Source organism: Ovis canadensis, chromosome 10 (genome assembly GCF_042477335.2).
Source record: "Ovis canadensis isolate MfBH-ARS-UI-01 breed Bighorn chromosome 10, ARS-UI_OviCan_v2, whole genome shotgun sequence".
Lineage (NCBI taxonomy): Eukaryota > Metazoa > Chordata > Mammalia > Artiodactyla > Bovidae > Ovis > Ovis canadensis.
In genome coordinates, this window is record NC_091254.1 from 67,651,765 (window position 1) to 67,673,919 (window position 22,155).

General features: G+C 42.5%; 1 protein-coding gene across 1 annotated transcript in view; it reads right to left on the reverse strand.

Annotated features, from left to right (window-relative positions):
* EDNRB (endothelin receptor type B) overlaps positions 1–19,801 on the reverse strand; it is a 30,052-nt gene extending 10,251 nt beyond the window's left edge. Inside the window, exons 1-2 of the mRNA XM_069602359.1 lie at positions 19,459–19,801; positions 18,080–18,611 (exon numbers count right to left, since the gene is read on the reverse strand). Of these exons, the coding sequence (XP_069458460.1) occupies positions 18,080–18,559 (480 nt within the window). The 5' untranslated portion in view covers positions 18,560–18,611; positions 19,459–19,801. The remainder of the gene's footprint in view (positions 1–18,079; positions 18,612–19,458) is intronic.
* Positions 19,802–22,155: the final 2,354 nt, after the last annotated feature.

Sequence of the window (22,155 nt, forward strand, 5' to 3'; positions counted from 1 at the left end):
CGACATGTAGACAAATGTTGGCAAACTTACAGCAAATATGCTTTTTCTAGGGTCGGAAAGCCTGCAAGGCCAGACAGATCACACAAGAGTGAAGGCAGCCAGGTGCAAGAAAGTCACTGGTGTCAGGAAATAATAGACAGCAGAGGGGTCTGCGGTAAATCCTGTCTAAAAGGAGCCTGTGCTAATAAACATGATGTGATTGTTGATAAGAAATCCCCAGTACCAAAATATCTTGATTTTAATCCCCAAATGTTTATATAAATCTCACAGTTTATAAAAATTGTCAACTAATTCAAATTTTTGAAAAAACAAAAACACTAACAGATAATAACATCATGTTAACAAAATAATTTTATGTGTCAGATCAGCCTCTAACTTGTGACCTCTGGATTAAAATGGGCTGGCTCATAACTCTGCTTATACATTTATTCATTCAACAAACATGTATTCAATACCCACCATGTGCCAACACCATTTGGAGTACGGGGGTTTATCAGTGAACAAGGCAAACTCGCTGCTCTCATGGAGCTTACAGTCTAGTGAGGGAGGCAGAGGAAGAATACCTAAATACTTAATATGGTGTTCACAGGATTTGTGGCAGCTGATGCGAAGAGCTGACTCATTGGAAAAGACCCTGATGCTGGGAAAGAATGAGGGCAGGAAGAGAAGGGGACGACAGAGGATGAGATGGTTGGATGGCATCACTGACTCAATGGACATGAGTTTGGGTAGGCTCCAGGAGTTGGTGATGGACAGGGAGGCCTGGCATGCTGCAGTTCATGGGGTCACGAAGAGTTGGACATGACTGAACAACTGAACTGAGAAATTGTAATGAAATTTTGGGTGCTTTCTTATTTTAAAGATAATTTTGATGTGGACCATTTTTAAAGTTTTTATTGAGTTTGTTACAATATTGCTTCTGCTTTATGCTTTGATTCTTTTGGCCATGAGGCATGTGGGATCTTAGCTTCCCAACCAAGGATCCAACCTGCACCCACTGCATGGGAAGCAAAGTCTTAACCCCTGCACCACCAGTCAGGTCTCTCTCACACGTGGCAACTTTCAGTAGGGATTTGACTAAAACAAAAGAGTAAGCCATGTAGACTGTATTTTAGGCAGAGGAAAGAGCAAATAGAAAGGTCCTGAGTGGAGAGTGAAAAAGTTGGCTTAAAGCTCAACAATCAGAAAATGAAGATCATGGCATCTGGTCCCATCACTTCATGGGAAATAGATGGGGAAACAGTGGAAACAGTGGCAGACTTTATCTTGGGGGGCTTCAAAATCACTGCAGATGGTGACTGCAGCCATGAAATTAAAAGATGCTTACTCCTTGGAAGAAAAGTTATGACCAACATAGACAGCATATTCAAAAGCAGAGACATTACTTTGCCGACTAAGGTCCATCTAGTCAAGGCTATGGTTTTTCCTGTGGTCATGTATGGATGTGAGAGTTGGACTGTGAAGAAAGCTGAGCGCCGAAGAATGGATGCTTTTGAACTGTGGTGTTGGAGAAGACTCTTGAGAGTCCCTAGGACTGCAAGGAGATCCAACCAGTCCATTCTGAAGGAGATCAGCCCTGGGATTTCTTTGGAAGGAATGATGCTAAAGCTGAAACTCCAGTACTTTGGCCACCTCATGCGAAGAGTTGACTCATTGGAAAAGACTCTGATGCTGGGAGGGATTGGGGGCAGGAGGAGAAGGGGATGACAGAGGATGAGATGGCTGTATGGCATCACTGACTCGATGGACGTGAATCTGAGTGAACTCCGGGAGTGGGTGATGGATAGGGAGGCCTGGTGTGCTGCAATTCATGGGGTCGCAAAGAGTCGGACACGACTGAGAGACTGAACTGAACTGAACTGATGTCAAAATAACCCTAGTGAGAGGAAGAGATGAAAAGAAGGTTCTTAAGGCTGACTGGAGTGGTCCAGACCAGTCTAGATGTAATTAGAGGGAGGAGTGTGATTTGTTTTTTAAAGGAAATTCTTTGCAATATTTTGAACATTGAGATGGCATCATCTTATTTACGTTAAAAGAAAATCACTCCAGGGACTTTCCTGGTGATCCAGTGGTTAAGATTTCACCTTTCAATGCAAGAGTTGCAGGTTTGATTCCTGGTCAGGGAACTAAGATTCCACATGCTTATGGCTAATAAAACCAGAACATAAATAACAGAAGCAATATTGTAACAAATTCAACAAAGTCTTGAAACAAATTGGTCCATATTAAAAAAAAATACCAAAACCCCTCTCATTCTAAACACATAAAAAGATCACTCTGGATGCTCAAGATAAACTAGAAAGTGGAACAGTAGACTATGAATAGACTAGATAGACAATGATAAACTAGAATAGTCAAGAAAAGAAGATTTGATGAGAGATCATGGGCTGAAACTTGTGGTGCCTTGCAACTGAAAGGAATGGATTATAGACAGGATATATTTTGATAACAGAGCTAGCAGGACTTGTTGATGGGTTGGATATAAGACGTGAGGAGCCAGAACACTCAAAGAAGTTGGTCATATGAATGGTGAAGACATTGACAGAAATGTAGAAGACCCAGGATCCAGCAAATCTGAACCAGCGACAAGCTCGAGGTGGTTTAGAAGACTTGCCAGTTACCCTTGCAAACATAATAGAAAGATTCCAACCAGTTGAAAGAATGCTTCCAGACACAGTGTGGTATAAACTATTGCATCTAGGTGATAGTCTTTCTAATCATTCTGTCTTTATATCAGAGGGGGAAGAAAAAGGAAAACTAACATTTACAATGGGTTAGGCACTATTCTAAGCCATTTACCTATGGTATATCATTGAATGCCCAAAGCAATCCTATAAGGTAAATTACTATAATCTGCATTTTAATAGGTTAAAAGACTTAGAGGTACTTAGAAGTTTATTAACTTGCTGCGTTGGTTTTTTAGGGCTCCCCGATGGCTTAGACAGTAAAAGAATCCACCTGTAATGCAGGAGACTTGGGTTCAATCCCTGGATCGGGAAGATCCCCTGGAGAAAGGCATGGAAACCCACTCCAGTGTTAAACATGCCCACAAATTCTTTGACAGTCCTCCCTTCAAAAGGTGAAGCTCATTTCCCTCACTTTGAAGCAGCAGGGGGCAGGGAGGGACTTAATGATTCACATTTAGTGAATAGAATGTGATGGGACTGATGATGCCTGACATCTGAGACTAGTTCATAGATGGCATTCTGGCTTTCTCCTTGCTCACTCTTGGATCATCACTTTGAGGGAGTTGCCATGTCAAGGAGGAGGGTCCCTGTGAAGAGGCAACATGGAAAGGGACTGAGGCCACCTGAAAAGAGCTGGCACTGATTTGCCAAGTGTCCAGCCTTGGACAAGCCTTCTCATGACTGCAGCCCTGCCAATAACTTGACCCTTGTGAGAGACCCTGAGTCAGGAGAACCCAGGTCTCTCGCATTGCAGGTGGATTCTTTATCAGCTGAGCCACCAGGGTAGCCCAAGAATACTGCAGTGGGTAGCCTATCCCTTCTCTAGCGGTTCTTCCTGACTGAGGAGTCGAACTGGGGTCTCCTGCATTTCAGATGGATTCTTTACCAACTGAGCTACCAGGGAATATATTTGTCCTTGGTCACTCACTTATGTGAGGCCTCCTGCATGGCGTTTGTGGTCAAGGACCCACCTGTCATTGCAGGAGACATGATATTGTGGGTTCGATCCCTGGGTCAGGAAGATCCCTTGGAAGAGGGCATGGCAACCCACTCCAGTATTCTTGCCTGGAGAATCCCATGGACAGAGGAGCCTGGAGGGCTATAGTCCATAAGGTCGCAAAGAGTTGGACATGACTGAAGTGACTTAGCATGCACACACATGCTAACTTAGGTAAGTAATAGATAAATCCCTAGCTATTTTATTCATCTAATGTCCAAAAATTCAGATAGTTTCAATTACTTTATTGTCTTGAACAGTCTCTAAATATGCAAATGTGAGTATCACAGGGTACAATCATTAGATGAGTCAAAATGAATGAGTGTCTGGTCACTGAAGGGAGACACGTCTGGTCAATGGAAATGAGTTCTGCGTTGAATCCAGGCTCTGTTTTGAGGTTATTATTGCTTTTGGCTCAGACTAGACATTGGATGATTGCTCTTCATACCACTGGGAGGCCTGCAGTCCAACCTCTGACCCAAGTTATCACAGGGGACAGGGAAACACAAACTGAAAATTGTAGCAATTCTCTTCAAGCTCAACACAGAGATAGTCAGCAACTTAATCACAACCGACAGATTACAATTTTCTAATCTACCCTTCCAAAGGAAAAGAGACTGCCAAAAAACCCTTCATGATTTCAGTTCAGACATGAATGCTGTCAGTCCTGAGAGGTCACAGAAGGTGAGGGATTGAGTGCCCATTTCTATTATTTTGTAGTCAGAAGGATGACTTTGGCAATCTCTGCTTCTCTCATCAGAAGGCTTTGTGGAGACGCTGAGAAGCCTGATCTCCTGTGACATAGACCATGCTTACTGTTGATGCTCATCTCTGCCTAAATGGCCTCCATCCAGAATATCTTGGCAATTTAGGGCTTGGAGCTTATTAAGAATGCAAAGACATTAATCTCTTGCCCTGAGTGGAGGAAAAGCTGTGAACTTTAAAAAAAAAAAAAAATCCATCTCAACCAAGACGCCACTTTAAAATTTGGTGAAAGAATGTTCTTACAGGTTTTCATAATTCCTGGAAATTATTTCACTATTTCTTGACAAAAATAATGACACCCAATGCCTATAATCTGAAGTTCAACGATTCAGTTTTCCTTTTGGTAGAGGAAACGGATTCTCTTTTATTGCAAGAGGAAGCAAGTCTAACTTTAAACCTAGCAATAACACATTCATATTTCTTATTTGCAGTTTTTGTCATTCAGTTAGATAACTTAAGGGCAAAATCTGAGTACTGAAGACAAATCATGCCTCTAATCAAATCTCTCTGATTGCAAAAAAAAACAATGTCAGGGATCAATATTGTTTCTAGGTCCGTGCCACATAACTTAAATGTTTGGGGCCCGCTTAAAATTAAGTTTGAATACGTATTACTTATCATTTATCAAATGTGAGCCAGTCAGAAAATATTCCCATTACTGACACTGGTTTGCAATGGTGATGGCTCATTTGAGAAAGAGCTTTTGTTAGTGTTGTTCCTTGGAGCAATGTAGTGTCCATTTGACAAATGATAGCCTGTCCTCAGGCTTGCCTCTTTCCCCTAAAGCTTCCACTGCTTTGCTAGCACATTTCTTTTGTATAAATAAACACAAATAAACAAATAAACACTAGATTGAAAACAGTCATGGTAATACTGACTATAAGGTTTCTATTCAAAAATGCCCATGATTTCATAACTTCATGTTGAAACAGCTGTTTGAGAAAGAAAAAAGGCAACAGAATACTACAAAATTTCATATCATATTGTAAAATTATTTTTACAGTACATAGTTTTACTATGTACTATATACTATTGTAGTATATCCATATTTTTATATTACATAGTTTAAAAAATTTCTAAAAGGATAAACAGTGTGAATAGAAAATCAATGTCTTTTCTTCAAAGGTATTGCTAAATGAGTCTTACAAAATCTTTCCAACTGGGGAAATTTATATTTTCCAATTCTTTTTTTAATTAAAAATTACATTCTTGACAAATTAAATGGAGAAAATCCTATTAGTAGATACCATTCTTAATACCCAATGGAATCTAGACCCATAGGGTCAGGAAATGCCAAAGGTAACCATCTTGCACTAACAAATGTTCAATTGTCTCATTAACCATAACCACCATTCTCCTTTCTATTTTTCAAAAATATTAACAGGATGCACTGAGCTTTAACTGGTTCTTAGTTTCAGAATATTCTACAACAGTTTTAGTGGCTAGCATAGTGCCTGGCACACAGTGACTGCTGATTAAATGTTGCTGTTCAGTCACTAAGTCATGTCTGACTCTTTGCAAACCCGTGGACTGCAGCATGCCAGGCTTCCCTGTCCTTTACCATCTCCCGGAGTTTGCTCAAACTGACATCCACTGAGTCCGTGACGCCACCGAACCATCTCATCCTCTGTCGTCCCCTTCCCCTCCTGCCTTCAATCTTTCCCAGCATCAGGGTCCTTTCCAGTGAGTTGGCTCTTAATGATGAATGAATGAGTTCATGGATGAGTGAATGAATTTGAGCATAAGACAGACATCTTGTATTAAGACTTGTCATGAGCTTTTCAGTTCCCATATTTGAAACAATTCTTCTGAGAATTGAAATGACTGGGCTTACTACTGATTGATTGATTTTGTACTGTCTGGTCCAGGTCCTCCTCCCTACCAGATAGATCAAGTCTTCTTGACACAGAAAGCCAGGGCCTCCGGAAATGAGGCGTTGGCTCTTCTCTGGGAGTTCCGCTTGCCAAGCAGACAGGAAAAAGTGGAAAGAAAAATTCCTCCCCTCCCCTCTGTCTCTCCTCCTCAAACGTGTCAGGGAAATGACTGGTATAAAACAGAACCCACTATTTCTCACTATCTGATGGGATTCTATGAGGTGTGTTATTTGTAAATGTGGCGGAGATGAATGCAGAAAGCACAGAGATGCTTTCAGGAAGGTGGGTGAGCAACACATTACAAGTGACAACCAGGGTTACTTTGCTAGACTACTGTCGTTCCATCTGGTGATGAACTGTGAACATTTCTTTCAAATAACTGATATTATAGAAATATTTTTACAGTCAGAGTCAAAAGAAGGAAATAATGGAGCAGCTGTGTTTCACAAGTTTGGGGAAGGGTGTATTCTTCTGCTTTTATCTCTGTTTCCTGTGGCAGATAAGAGTTTTTCTGCATTTGAACGGGCGTTTTAATAAGATAAGACACCCTCATTCAAGGATTTCCCATGTCTGATTGATCTCCCTTTCTTCTTTTTCTTTAATTCAAACTGGAGCTCTGTGACAACCTAGAAGGGTAGGGTGGGGAGGGAGGTGGGAGGAAGGTTCAAGAGGGAGGGTACATAGGTATACATATGGCTGATTCATGTTGATGTTTGGCGGGTACCAACACAATATTGTAAAGCAATTATCCTTCAATTAAAAATAAATAAATTTACTTTTAAAAAGTACAGGGAGAGTTTAAGCTGCTGGTCAAGTGCACAGAAAATATTTTCTTGACTTACATCGTACTTGTGCCTTGGGGACAAGTATCAATTACAAGTTCCATCTTACATCCATTAAAATAAACTTAATCACTTAAAGAATAGGCCAGAAATGCCATTTAAATACATTGGAGAAGGAAATGGCAACCCACTCCAGTATTCTTGCCTAGAGAATCCCAGGGATGGGGGAGCCTGGTGAGCTGCCGTCTATGGGGTCGCACAGATTTGGACACGGCTGAAGCGACTTAGCAGCAGCTGCAGCAGCAGCTATTTAAATAGACTAGGGTATGAACAGCACCCCCTGGAGTTGTGTAAGACAGAGACCCTGTCCTAGGACTCTGTTGTGTGTACTCCAGCAAAGAAAGGGCTTTCCACTGCTCTGAAAAGATTCCTAGGACTGGCTGAAATAGATGAACGACTCCATTAAAACGTGTTAAGTTTCCAGAAACAAAAGCTCTGAGAGCAGCAAAGAAACAGAATAAAAACAAAAAAAAAATAAATATGTCTTAGGAGTAAATTAACTTCACCTTAAATATAAATATGTCTTAGGAGTAAATTAACTTCACCTTAAATATATATCCTTTCTCAGGTTACAATGAAATTTATTTCCACGTCTGTAACAGGCCAATAAATAACTGGATGGCTACTCTTCTATGATCTGAACCTGAAAACTTATCCTCAATTTGTGCTTAAAAGCTTTCATTGACATGTCACATGTGTTGAAAAGATTCAAGTAAGAGCATTAAGAAATGCTATTCACAAATCTAGCTTTATGGTCAAATTCACTTCTCTGAGCTGAATCTTCGAAGATCACTGTGACACCTAAAGAAACTAAAGAATTATAACCTGATGATCTCATGGCTCAGAAAGTGACTCTCAAACTTAATAAATTCAACAAATCTTATTAAGTCATTTCATGTCTTACTTGAACCTAATTCTATCCAGAGAATGGTTTATGGAATAATCTGTGCTTAGAAAACATTTGATTACTATGGAAATCAAAAGCTCTTTAATATAAATTAAAAACACTGTGTGAGGGGGAAGGAGACATATAGAACCTAACACCCAAAGAATTGGGTTACCCCTTTCTGGAAAGTAAAATGAAGCTAAGGAGGAGAGAAGTAGAAACACAAGGGTGAGAAGGCACGAGTATGTCTGGAAAGGAATCTTGGGGACAAAATGCCTCAGTCAACTTTGCTGATATATTTCTTTCTTTTTTTGATGTGGACCATTTTTAAAGTCTTTATTGAATTTGTTACAACATTGCTTCTGTTTCATGTTTTGTTTTTTTGGCTGTGAGGAATGTGAAATCTTAGCTCCCTGACCAGGGATCAAACCCATACCCTCTGCACTAGAAGACAAAGTCTTAACCACTGGACCCCCAGGGAAGTCCCTGCTAATAATTTCTGACTCAAGAACAATCCTCATTCTCTCTTCTTTCTACCACTGCATTTTGGCCATTTTCTTATTCCTTTACCATTTTCACCAGAGGATCTTTTAGGAAAGACAAATAGTAAATCTCTAAAATAAAAGCATTGGAAAGAAAAAAAAAAGTCTAAAATTAGAGAATTTGCCAGCTAAGGTACATCCATATACCATGCTCAGCTGTCTCCCAGACATAACCAACCTCTTCTTAATTTTGCAAAGTCCTCAAAGAAAATGCTTCACATCATAAATTATATCTAGAATTGCTTTTCAGCTCAGGCTATATCTGTCAACACCCTTGAAAGCACTTAATCACTTATTATTAGGCATGTTTCTCTAAAGATCATCAACCATTGCATATTAGCTACACGGTGAAAACCTTATTTGGTTTTCTTTGGAGAGTGAAGACCCTGGCTCCCTGGCTACAAAACAGCATGGTCTTGGCTGTACCATCCTCTTGTACAACTATGGAAATACCTTCAGTCTTGAACTATTCATTTAAAATGAGCAAAGAAAAAAATGTAAAGCCTTTGATGGATAAGCCTTACCATGTTGAAAGAGACATTGCCTTGACATTTTAAGAGCCTTAGATTTATGGAGTGACCGAGTGACAGATCAAAGGCAAACACAAGAAGAATCATAGAGTTAACCCTGGGAAACCTTCCATTGTCCATGGCCAAGGGTTTGCCAATCATTTCATCACAGGCAACCACGGGCAAAATGTGAAGCAGTGTATCAGAACTAGGAAGTGTTGAGTTTTTGGGTTATTTGACATCTGCTATTCATGTTTCACTTTCATGCATTGGAGAAGGAAATGGCAACCTGCTCCTGTGCTCTTGCCTGGAGAGTCCCAGGGATGGGGGAGCCTGATGGGCTGCCATCTATGGGGTCACACAGAGTCAGACACGACTGAAGCGACTTAGCAGCAGTAACATTGGCCTCTTATTCTGCAATGGCCAATAGCCTCATATATATATAGAAAAAAGAACAAAAATCTCTTCTTTTTCATTTGGACCGTTACAAAAATATGAGTAGAACATATGTCAACAAGCATTTGTCTGCAGTTGACTGTTACAGGGTATTGGAGTGTTATATTTATTAATCAACTCAAGGTTATTCAAAACGAATAGTCTTACCCTTTATTAATACTTTTAAAATATTACTATTTCAAATATGATTAATTGGTGATCCTTAATTTTTTTTTTTTTTTTGCTTTAAATAAATGAATCTCAGAATTATCTAGGTTCTGTTCTAGGCACAAAATGCTTCTTCTACTAACATATCTCTATGTGCTCAGCTGTATCTGACTCTTTGCAACCTCATGGACTGTAGCCTGCCAGGTTCTTCTGTACATGGAATTTTCCAGGCAAGAATACTGGCATGGGTTGTCATTTCTACCTCCAGAAGATCTTCCTGATCCAGGGATCAAATTTGTATCTCCTGCATTAGCAGGCAGATTCTTTACCACTAAGCCACTGGTGAACCCTAACATATCTCCAGATATTACTAAAATGTCACTAAAATATCACAGTTACTTAACTGGACATATGAACAGTATCGTTATCTTGGGCAAAATTAGACTCGCCTACTCAATGTCAGGGGCTTCTCTGGTGCATCAGCAATAAAGAATCCACCTGCCAATGCAAGACACACTGGTTCAATCCCTGAATTGGGAAGATCCCCTGGAGAAGGAAATGGCACCCCACTCCAGTATTCTTCCTTGGGAAATCTTCTGGAATGAGAAGCCTGGCGGCCTACAGTTCTGGGGATTGCAAAAGAGTCAGACATGACTCAGTAACTAAACAATGACAACAACAACCTCCATGATACCTTTATTTCTTGTGTTGTGCTATACACATAAACTTCCATTTATTAATCAGAGAAGTATAAGTTCGAAAGTTAAATTTGATGGTGCTCTGTTCACTTCTACTTCTAACTATGAAACTAGTTAACCATACACAGACTTGTTAAGTGCTAGAAGTAGTCTAAGATTGAAAAGTGAGAAAGGTGCTTTTGATTGAAATATAGCTTTGATTGCGTCCCAAGCAGGAAAGCCTGACTGACAAAGTCACTACAAGGTCATTTCACTCAAAACTCATTTGAGGGTTCAGTGAAGCAATTCCCATTTTGACATACCAGCATTTTAATGTTATATGCATTCCACCTGAAGTAGTTACATGTTAAAGATCAGTAGTTTTTGCCTCTCAGACCTATGAAGGCAGCTTCTTTGCCTCCAACAGTGGCCTCCAAAGTCTTAACAATAAAACCATCTAGAGGCACTCCAAATAGGTCACCAGCTTAATTTTTAGAAAGCTCTCCACAGCCACTAGACATCAGATTATACTTGGATCCTTATCAAAATAATGTCCGTGTAGATATCTGTCATCAGTTTATAAGGAGATTTGTTTTCAAACGCAATTTGTGTGTGTGTGTGAGCTCTGTTGTGCCTGACTCTTTGCAACCCCATGGACTGTAGCCCACTAGGAAAAAAAAAGTCCATGGAATTTTCCAGGTAAGAATACTAGAGCAGTTTGCCATTTTCTTCTCCAGGGGTCTTCCCGAACTAGGATTGAAACTGCATCTCATAACTTTAGGATCTTTACCAGTAGGGCCACCTGGGACAATACTAAATGCAATTTGCTTACACATAGAGGAAACTATATTTCTATTATTTACTATATTTATGTTAACTATATATATCAACTCAGTTATCCATGTAAATACAGCACAAAGAGTGAATTTGTTATAATTTAAAAGTTTGATATTTGCTCAAGCATTTTTAACTTCTTGAGATGTTAAGAGAAGTTGAAGAAATTTTCAGTTCAAGGCTTTTAAAAATATCACTGCTAATCCAAACGAAGCAAACCAACTAATCAATCAATCACTAGCAACACATAAAACTTCACAGGATCTATAGGTACACTCAGCTCTTCCTATGAAACTTTGACATTGGTGCTATTCCAGGATTCTATAGGCAACAAACATCTAGATTATTTCATTCATTTTAGTCTTACAAGAAGGACACAATAAGTAGTTTGTGAATAAGGAGAGATTCACCCTCCCATCAGATACTTAAACACTAGTTTGTGGGTCAGTACATCAGTTCAGTTCAGTTCAGTTCAGTCGCTCAGTCGTGTCCCACACTTTGCGACCCCATGAATTGCAGCATGCCAGGCCTCTCTGTCCATCACCATCTCCTGGAGTTCACTCAGACTCACATCCATCGAGTCTGTGAGGCCATCCAGCCATCTCATCCTCTGTCGGCCCCTTCTCCTCCTGCCCCCAATTCCTCCCAGCATCAGAGTCTTTTGCAATGAGTCAACTCTTCGCATGAGGTAGCCAAAGTACTGGAGTTTCAGCTTCAGCATCATTCCCTCCAAAGAAATCCCAGGGTTGATCTCCTTCAGAATGGACTGGTTGGATCTCCTTGCAGAACAAGGGACTCTTAAGACATACATAGCCCATATAAATACTGGCATAGTGATTCATGTTATATTTTAGAGATAGACATTGATACATATAAATGTGTGTATATATGTATGTATATGTGTGAATATATATATATGGGCTTCCCTTGTGGCTCAGCTGGTAAAGAATCTGCCTGCAATGTGGGAGAGCTGGGTTCAATCCTTGGGTTGGGAAGATCCCCTGGAGAAGGGAATGGCTACCCACTCCAGTATTCTTGCCTGGAAAATCCCATGAACAGAGGAGACTGGCGGGCTGTAGTCCATGGGGTCGCAAAGAATTGTACTTGTCTAAGCAACTAGCACTTTCACTTTTAACTTTTCATATATATATATATATATATATATATATATATATATGAAAGTGAAAGTCTCTCAGTCGCGTCCGACTCTTTGTGACCCCAAGGACTATACAGTTCATGGAATTCTCCAGGCCAGAATACTGGAGTGGGTAGCCTTTCCCTTCTCCAGGGGATCTTCCCAACTCAGGGATTGAACTGGGGTCTCCTGCATTGCAAGCAGATTCTTTTAATGTCTGAGCCACCAGGGAAGCCCGTATAAAGAGGGCTTCTGACCAGGGCTCTCACCAGGGCTCCTGAGTCAGGGAGGAAATCCTGATAGACAGATGTTGTGGGAGACTCAGCAAATTGAAGCTCTAAAAGGGTTTCAGATAATCATGTGAAATGCTGGAAATAAAGGCTTATTTCTCCTTCTCAGCAGCACACACTGGGGTTGTCACTGCATTGCATAAGAACATCCAGATGAAAAATGAAATGCAAGCATCCAGAGAGGATGTTTAAAAATATGTAAGTATATATGTATATACATATAATGTGTGAATATATTAAATGTTATAAAAATGTATAGATAAGTAGAGAGGTGAATATTACTGGTTACAGTACCTGGTACAATGTAACCAAGTAAAAATGTTATTAGAATGTGTATGAGTGTGTGTGTGAATAAGAATGGAAACTGTTTTTTGTGTGTTTGTTTTAGCTTTTGCCATTATAAGCATGACTACAAATAACATCTTTGTATAGCTTTGAAACATCTTACATAAACTCGTGATTCAAACTAAGAGTACAACAATAACTTTGGGGGACAGTATAGCAATGTCTGTCAAAATTACAAAGGCACATATCCTTTGATTCAATAATTCTAATTCTAAAAATTTATCCTTCAACTATAGTCACACATGTGTACAAAGCCATACAAAAAGGTTATTTGTAGTCAAGTTTATAATGGCAAAAGCTGAAAAACAAACCAATTTCCATTCTTACTCACACACACTCTCTCACACATTCTAGTAACATTTATTACTTGGTTACTTTGTACCAGGAACTGTGATCAATGATAGTCACCTATCTACTTGTCTATACATTCTTGTAACATTTAGTGTATTTACATATGAATATGTATAAAGACATATGTGCATGTGTGTGCTCAGTCGCTTAAGCCCTGTCCTACTCTTTGCGGCCCCAGGGACGGGAACCTGGCAGGCTCCTCTGTCCATGGGATTTTCCCAGCAAGAATACTGGAGTGGGTTGCCATGCCTTCTTCCAACTGACTCAGGGATCGAACCCACGTCTCCTGTGTCTCCTGCATTGGCAGGAGGATTCTTTATCGCTGAGCCACTGGGGAAGCCCATATACACATACACACATATTTTTAAAGGACCTCTTTAGATGCTTGCATTTCATTCTCATCTAGATGCTCTTATGTAATACAATGACAGCCCCAGTGTGTGTTGCTGAGAAGGAGACATAAGCTTTTATTTCCAGTATGCTTACATGCCTATCAGCCCCTTTCGAGCTTCAGTTTGCTGAGTCTCCCACAACATCTGTCAATCAGGGTTTCCTCCCTGACTCAGGAGCCCTGGTGAGAGGACTGACTCTGTCTAGAAGTTTCCAGAGAACGGTTCTCTGAAACAGTTGAGGCAGAAGAGACACATTCTCTGAGGTTTGTCAGCGCTCACAGCAGCCCCTCCCTGAGAAGTCCCATCCTGTTTCTATAGCTGCATCAAGGAGCATGGCTTTCAGCCAAATCTGTGACATTTTGTGGTTTGTCAACTTTATTGAACTCTAGAATTACTGAAGAGAAGTCGCTCAGTCATGTCCGACTCTTTGCAACCCCATGGACTGTAGCCCACCAGGTTCCTCGGTTCATGGGATTTTCCAGGCATGAATACTGGAGTGGGTTGCCATTTACTTCTCCAGGGGATCATCCTGACCCAGGGATTGAACCTGGGTCTCCTGCATTGTAGGCAGACGCTTTACCGTCCAAGCTACTAGGGAAGCACTGAACTCCAGATTAAAGTTACAGATTCATGTTGAAGTTTCCATACCCTGGGTAAACCAATAGATGAGTTGCAGTATTCTATGAACCCTCAGGAATTGTGAATGTATATTATATTATGTATTCATTACAACGCGCAGATGGTATAGAATCCGCCTGCAATGAGAGAGACACAGGTTGGATCCCTGGGTTGGAAAGATCCCCTGGAGAAGGCAAGGGCTACCCACTCCAGTATTCTTGTCTGGAGAATTCCATCCTGGTGGGCATGGGGTCACAAAGAGTTGGACAAGACTGAGTGACTAACACTTTTTCTTTCATACATAAATTATCTATTTATATATTAATTTATATAGCATATAACATAGATAATTAAAACTGGATTTTCAAGAGACTAGTAACACCCCAGAAAAACAAAATTAGAAATCACTAGAATACCCCACTTTAGGCTAAATTTAAACGACACTCATAATTCACTTAAGTTCCTTTGTGTAAAGTATAATACTTGACTACTGTGAAATTCTAAATGCATTTTTTAAAACTTCCTTATATAGTGACACAATTATTTAAAGAAATAAATGGCTTTTAACTAGTCCTGGATTCAATGTTTTTGTAAATAAAGACTAGAATAACAAATAGTGATATTATCAATGTTATACATTATAGATCATCTGAGGGAAATTTCAGCAGATAGGAATCTCTAGATTATGAAATTAAAACTGAAAACGCTTCCCAAGTAGACTACTGTGTGGTAGTATATCATGATGTAATTGCACCATTATACTCCAATGAGGTCCTAACAATATTCCAGGTTGGAAGAGGTCATGCTGTGAGCAGCTCAATCTGTGCAGGATGGGAGGACCATGGGTTCTAGGGCCAGAAGGCCTGGGTTCAAGCCCTAGTTTCATCACTTTCTAGTGGTGTGACATCATCAAGCAAGTTACTTCTTCATCTCTTGAAAATGCAATTTCCCCATCAAACAGGGGTGATAACAATACTCCCTCCATAGGCTTTCTTGTAGTGATCAAAATGACCAAAACCAAGTACACAGTGCATAATAAATGGTAACCATTATTATTATATTATGTCTCAAGTGACACATTTATGCATATCATAAACACAAACCAAAGGCCACTATGTAGGATTCAGTGATGGCAAACCTAGCAACAGGACCTAATTCTAAGTGATGGATTTGTTCATAGCCAATAAGGATGACTACAGGGCCAGATTTGTAATGACTCATTAGTTTGTTTATTTCAGAAACAGAAACACAGGTTGAACAGACTTAATGGTTTCAGGGAAAAGAATGTAACTTCCTAGGAAAATCATAAAAGAATTTGAAAGGGAAGGAAAACCTGTGTGCCCCTTTGGGAACAGGCTTGCCTCTGGCTTATTGAATGTAATCATTTGGTCAGGCAGAGAAAGTAAGATGGTCCTGAAGAGCTGATTTACATCTGATGCCCTCAAACCTATCTTCCCTACAGGATTTCACCTGCCTGCTGACTTAGGAGTTAGGAGGATATCTAAGTCGGCTCACTCACCACATGAAGTTTCCTGGCACCTTCCTTAACAGATCTTTCATAAAACTAGCAAAACTAGATGTAATCTTCCTTTTCAGAAGGATCTTATGATGCTGGGAAAGATTGAGGGCAAGAGGTGAAGGGGGTAACAGGATGAGATAGTTGAGGAGAATCACTGACTCAATGGACATGAGTTTGAACAAACTCCAGGAGATGGTAAAGGACAGGGGAGCCTGGTGCACTGCAGTCCATGGGTCGCAAGGAGTTGGACACACCTTAGCGAATAAACAACAACAAGAAATCACTTACTTTAAAGTTCTTCACAACACACTGTACTCTGAAGTTTCTTAAGTCAGGTTTGAGGAATGCCTCTGCCACATTACAACAGTAAGACTTGGTCTGTAGGACTCCTAAAATGGGTTAGTTAGGTTCTAATGGAGATGGGACTGCATATAAGGGGCACATTTCAGCCCGTGCTTCTCCCAGGAAATCCTCAGAGTTCATCAGAACTGGTAGTCATGCAGGAAGTTAGGGTTTCATCTATTTATCCCTCATTTCTGGGAGTGTTTCTTTGTAGGACCTGGCTCCTAATCTAAATATTATTTCTAAATCTTAAAAATCTCTAGAATTCCTTAATGTATGATTTTTTGGATTAGGATTTCCAGAGATTCATAAAAGGCAACTTAAAAGCATCCTATCTGGTAACTTCTCCTGTCACAAAGCTCCAAGAATTCCCCACAACCTTTTCCTAATCCTACATGACTTCCCCCTCCGCGCCCCACCCCTTGTACTGAGCCCAAAGCTAGCTTTAGGCAAATCCCCAAAGTACATTCTGAGTCCCTCACACTTTTGGTTCTGTGTTTATGGGTGACTTTCTATTGCTGATTACGATGGGGATGCAGAGTTTTACATATTTGCATAGTCCTTTAAAATATTCCATCTCTTTCCCTTAGGCTGTTTTCTCAATGCCACAAAATTCCAGTTGATGGGTTCCCTGGTGGCTCAGATGGTAAAGTGTCTGTCTGCAATGCAGGAGACTTGGGTTTGATCTCTGGGTCGGGAAGATCCCCTGGAGAAGGAAATGGCACCCCACTCCAGTACTCTTGCCTGGAAAATTCCATGGACAGAGGAGCCTTGTAGGCTACAGTCCATGGGGTCACAAAGAGTGGACACGACTGAGCGACTTCACTCAGCAGCTTACTGTAGAGTTAAGGACACTGAGGTCCAGAGATGTTAGGATATGTTCAGAGTTTCAAAGCAAGCGAGAGTCAAATCATGTGGAGGTTTGTGTCCTGCCCTAGCTCTTCATGCCCATTTCCTCTGATGCCAGTGGCAATCACACAATGATGTTAGCTACTGAAACTGTGACAGACTGCCATTAGGTGTTCTTGGTCTTGTCCGCAAAGTAATTGATTCGGTGCAGTTTGCACTTTGGAACCTGACAGATTGGGCCTGATTTTCCTCAGCTCCATCACTTACTCCTTGTGAGACCTTGAGCATCCTATCATTCATAAAATGGAGTCATATCTACTCATAGGTTGTTAGAAGGAGGAAGGAAAAGTAACACATTTATCCCGGTGCTTGGCCCATCATAGGCATTCAGTAAAGAAAAACCAGATAGGATACAGTCATTCACAGCAGATGAACTGTGTTTTCGCACTCACCTATCTGGGACTTTTTCCCTTAGGTCATTCGTTTTCTAAAAATCTATTCGTTTCCCAAGGTTAGTATGCATAAGAATCACATAGGTATTGTAAGATGCAGGTTCTGATTTAATAAATCTGGGGTAGACATGGAGCTCTAACAAGCTTTCAGGTGATAACAATCTGCCAGTCCATGGTCCATGAATCTCTGAGCAGAGCGAATATACCTTTGTGAGCTGAATTTAGGGACAAGGTCCTTCAAGACCAGTGCCTTTCAAACTTTACCTGGGGGGTTTGTTAAAATACATTTCTAACAAGTTCCCAAGTTATATTTAGGCTGCTGGTCTGGGGACTATGCTTTTTCTAGGCTTAGCAGGGGGCTACTGAAACCAGAAGGGTGTTTGGTTCCAATGATCATTGGAAGTGCGGGGGCGGGGGTGGGGGAAGCGGGGGTGTAGGGCCGGAGGGTGGAGTTGGGGGAGCCGGGGAGGGGGGATGGCTCTTCTTGAGGAGCCTCCCTGCAAAGACTTTCCCATCTTCCTGGTCCTGAGGGTGCGCCCTCCCATCGCGATCCTGGCAGGCATCCCTTACCTTGTAGGTATTGATGGGGATATCAATGATAATGTGCAGCAGGTCTCCGAGAGCCAGGCTGGCTATCAAGATATTTGGACCGTTTCGCATGCACTTGTTCTTGTAAATGATTCTCAGCAGCGTGGAGTTTCCGATGATGCCCAGCACGAACACTAGGCAGGACACCACCGTGTTGATGTACTTGAAAGTCTCCTTGATCTCTATGGGTCCGTCGCACGGGGGTGGGGTGCGCGGTGGGATTCCCACCATCCTTCCCCCTCTAGGAACTTGCGGTGTTGCGGACGATCTCGGCTCGCTGGCGTTGGACCTCCCGGGCCAGGAGGTCTCAGTCGGGGTCTCCATCATCTCTCCGGTCCCCAGAAGTGGCTGAGTGGCCCCGGCTGGCGGGAATTCCCTCTCTTCTGCTTGGATCCCTGCCACGCCGCAGGCAAGGATCAGCGCCACCAGGGCGCGTCCGCACAAGCTGGGCAGCGGCTGCATGCTGCTGCCTGCTCCAGAGGGAGTCGGGTGGCCGCTCCTCAGCTTTCCGAGTCTAGAGACCAGCAAGGGAAGGAAGACAGGACACCCGGGTCAGCGTCCCCAGCCACGCCCCTGCAAGCAGCTGTCCCGGAGCGCAGCAGCGCCCGCACTCTCAGCGCGCGAAAGTATTAATAAGTCAAGCTGGCGCAGCAGTGGGGAACTCTGGCGCGTGGGACTCGCCTGCGCCCTAGACGGTCCCTCCAGAGCCAGCTTTCGCTGGTTTTTCCTCCCCTGCGTCCCCTGAGGGGTAAATGACTCGCAGTGGGGCGGGGTATCCTGGAAGGGGTGTGACGGGGAGGAAAGGATGGGTGTCCAATGCAAAGCTTTGAGCTCCTGGTGTGCGCAGAGGGAGGAGTATTCGTTCCGGCCAACGGCGCGCGGGTACAGGGGAAATCAAGGCACCTAGCGATCAAGGGCATCGCCAGTCTCTGCATTTGACTCCACAGCAACCCCGGATGCCGCGTGTCTGGACTCCCAGACCCCTCCCTTCCCGGCTGCCCGTGGTCTGGCTCCTTCGGCACCGCTCCCACCCCCCATACACACCCCAGGACTGCGCCGGCTGATTCGGAAAATCTCCCGGACATCTCCACTTGGTCTGATTGGAAGAGTCTCTATCTGCATTAACTCGGAAGTTTCTATCCCCTCCGAGTGACTTCAAACGCTCAAGCCCTCCTTCACTCCAATCCCATTTTAATCTGTTGCAGCTACAGGTTTTAAACACACACACACACACACACACACACACACACACACACACACACACACACACACACACACACACACTAAGAAGTAATCCAAACTGAAGCCCCAGGATAAGGTTCAATCACAGATTTGATTTAAACACCAAGCAGAACGGTTACCTCTTGGTCCGGACGCGCCAGGCAGGGACCTCCTTTCCCCGGCGCGCGGCTGGGTTCCCGGCTGCCCGGGAGCAGAGCGCGCCTCCCTTCAGCAGCGGGAGGGTCTGGCTCTGACGAAACGCCGAGGGAATGCCTGACCGTGTAGCCTCTGCAGTTTGCTCGGGATCCTTGCTGTCCCAAGACAAGTACTTTTATTCATTCGTCCGTTCCCCATCAATCACCACCAGACTCCTTCCGTCCCTAGCGACCGCGCAGCAACCTTTCCCCTGGGGCGACGCCTGGACAGCATCAGTCGGACCTGGCCGCTGCCATACTGGGCAGTCCTCGGACAGAGATGCGTCCTGAAAGGCTGCGGATGTATCATGGCTCAAAGCGCTTCAGATGACGAGCCTCGGCCAAGGCCAAGTTTTGACACAACTCCTGGCCCTCGAGGCTGGAGACTAGAACCTGGCTCTGAATTAAATGTGTTTAATGCCCGCTTCCTAGGTGGTGCTAGTGGTAAGGAACCCACCTGCCAATGCAGGAGACAAGAGACTAGGGTTGCATCCCTGGGTCGGGAAGATTCCCTGGAGGATATGGTAACTCACCCCAGTCTTCTTGCCTGGAGAAGGCCCATGGACAGAGGAGCCTGTCGGGCTACAGTCCATAGGGTGGCCCAGAGTCTGAAATGACTGAGCATAGGCACACGCAACGTCTGCTAAGACTCCCCTGCCCCCAAAAGTTAAACGTCCCACGGTGATACCTAAACTTTGATTAGTTGGGGGTGTCCGGTGCTCTTGGCTTAAACAAAAACTATTTATTTTGTTGTTGTTGTTGTTTTGAGTTTTCTTTTTCTTTCCTTGATTTTTGGAGGCTAATTACTTTACAATATTGTATTGGTTTTGCCATACATCAACATGAATCCGCCATGGGTGTACACGTGTTCCCCATCCTGAACCCCCCTTCCACCACCCTCCCTGTACCATCCCTCTGGGTCATCCCAGGGCACCAGCCCCAACCATCCTGTATCCTGTATTGAACCTGGACTGGCGATTCGTTTCTTATATGATATTATGCATGTTTCAATGCCATTCTCCCAAATCATCCCACCCTCTCCCTCTCCCAGAGTCCAAAAGACTGTTCTATACATCTGTGTCTCTTTTGTTCTCTCACATCCAGGGTTATCATTACCGTCTTTCTAAATTCCATATATATGTGTTAGTATACTGATTGGTGTTTTTCTTTCTGGCTTACTTCACTCTGTATAATAGGCTCCAGTTTCATCCACCTCATTAGAACTGATCCATATGTATTCTTTTTAATGGCTGAGTAATACTCCATTGTGTATATGTACCACAGCTTTCTTATCCATTCATTTGCTGATGGACATCTAGGTTGCTTCCATGTCCTGGCTATTATAAACAGTGCTGCGATGAACATTGGGGTACACGTGTCTCTTTCAATTCTGGTTTCCTTGGTGTGTATGCCCAGCAATGGGATTGCTGGGTCGTATGGCAGTTCTATTTCCAGTTTTTTAAGGAATCTCCACACTGTTCTCCATAGTGGCTGTACTAGTTTGCATTCCCACCAACAGTGTAAGAGGGTTTCCTTTTCTCCACACCCTCTCCAGCATTTATTGCTTGTGGACTTATTTATTTATCTTAATTGGAGGACAATTACTTTACAGTATTGTGATGATTTTTGCCATATATCAATATGAATCAGCCATAAGCATGTATGTGCTGATTCACCCCCATCCTGAACCCCCACCCTCACCTCCCTTCTCACCCTATCCCGGCTTTGGGTGCCCTGCTTCATACATCAAACTCCCTGCTGCTGCTGCTGCTAAGTCACTTCAGTCGTGTCTGACTCTGTGCGACCCCATGGACAGCAGCCCACCAGGCTCCTCTGTCCACGGATTTCTTCAGGCAAGAATATTGGAGTGGGCTGCCATTTCCTTCTCCAACATCAAACTCCCACTGACTGTTTTACATATGGTAATGTATGTTTCAATGCTATTTTCTCAGATCATTCCTCCCTCTTCTCCCACTGAGTCCAAATGTTTTCCTGTTAAGTGTCAAGTCTGCACTGGCCCCCACCAGCATGGAAGAGCTTGATCCTTTCTTCTTAAGCCTCATCACTGCCCTGAGAGAGAATTAAAATTCCTCCCTCATTTTCTCTAGCAATGCCTCTTTTCTCTTCCTGCTATGTCTTAAAGTGCTATTGTCAGCCTATCTCCAGATTTTATTACTGTCAGAACCTGATACCTATCAGGGGCAAGAAAATAATCAGAAAGCTAACATTCAGATTTAGGATATTTATCAGCAGAGCCATAAAGTGAATCCTTTCTATCCATTCTTGAACTCAGTTTTTAAGAGGTAGAAAGAAATAATACTGGCTGAGAATTTTGGCCAGTTTTAGCTAGATTGTATAGAACGGAAGTCAGAAATTCAGGCTGTACAGTGTATACTGGATGATACTCCGCTGTCCCCCAGTCAGATAAGTCCCTGTTGGATCTGTGAAATTTCAGAACCAGGAGGAGCCACTCCTTGCAGCCTCCAAGATTCTGGTGGGACCAGAATCTGGTCCCACCAGAATCTTGGACTTTGGGGCTTCGATACAAAGTTTTCTGGGAAACTCTAAGTAAGAAATCAATTTCTATTTTAAAAGGTGAACTTTAAGTGTGAAATATGGTTTAAAGAACATGATTAAGAAGTA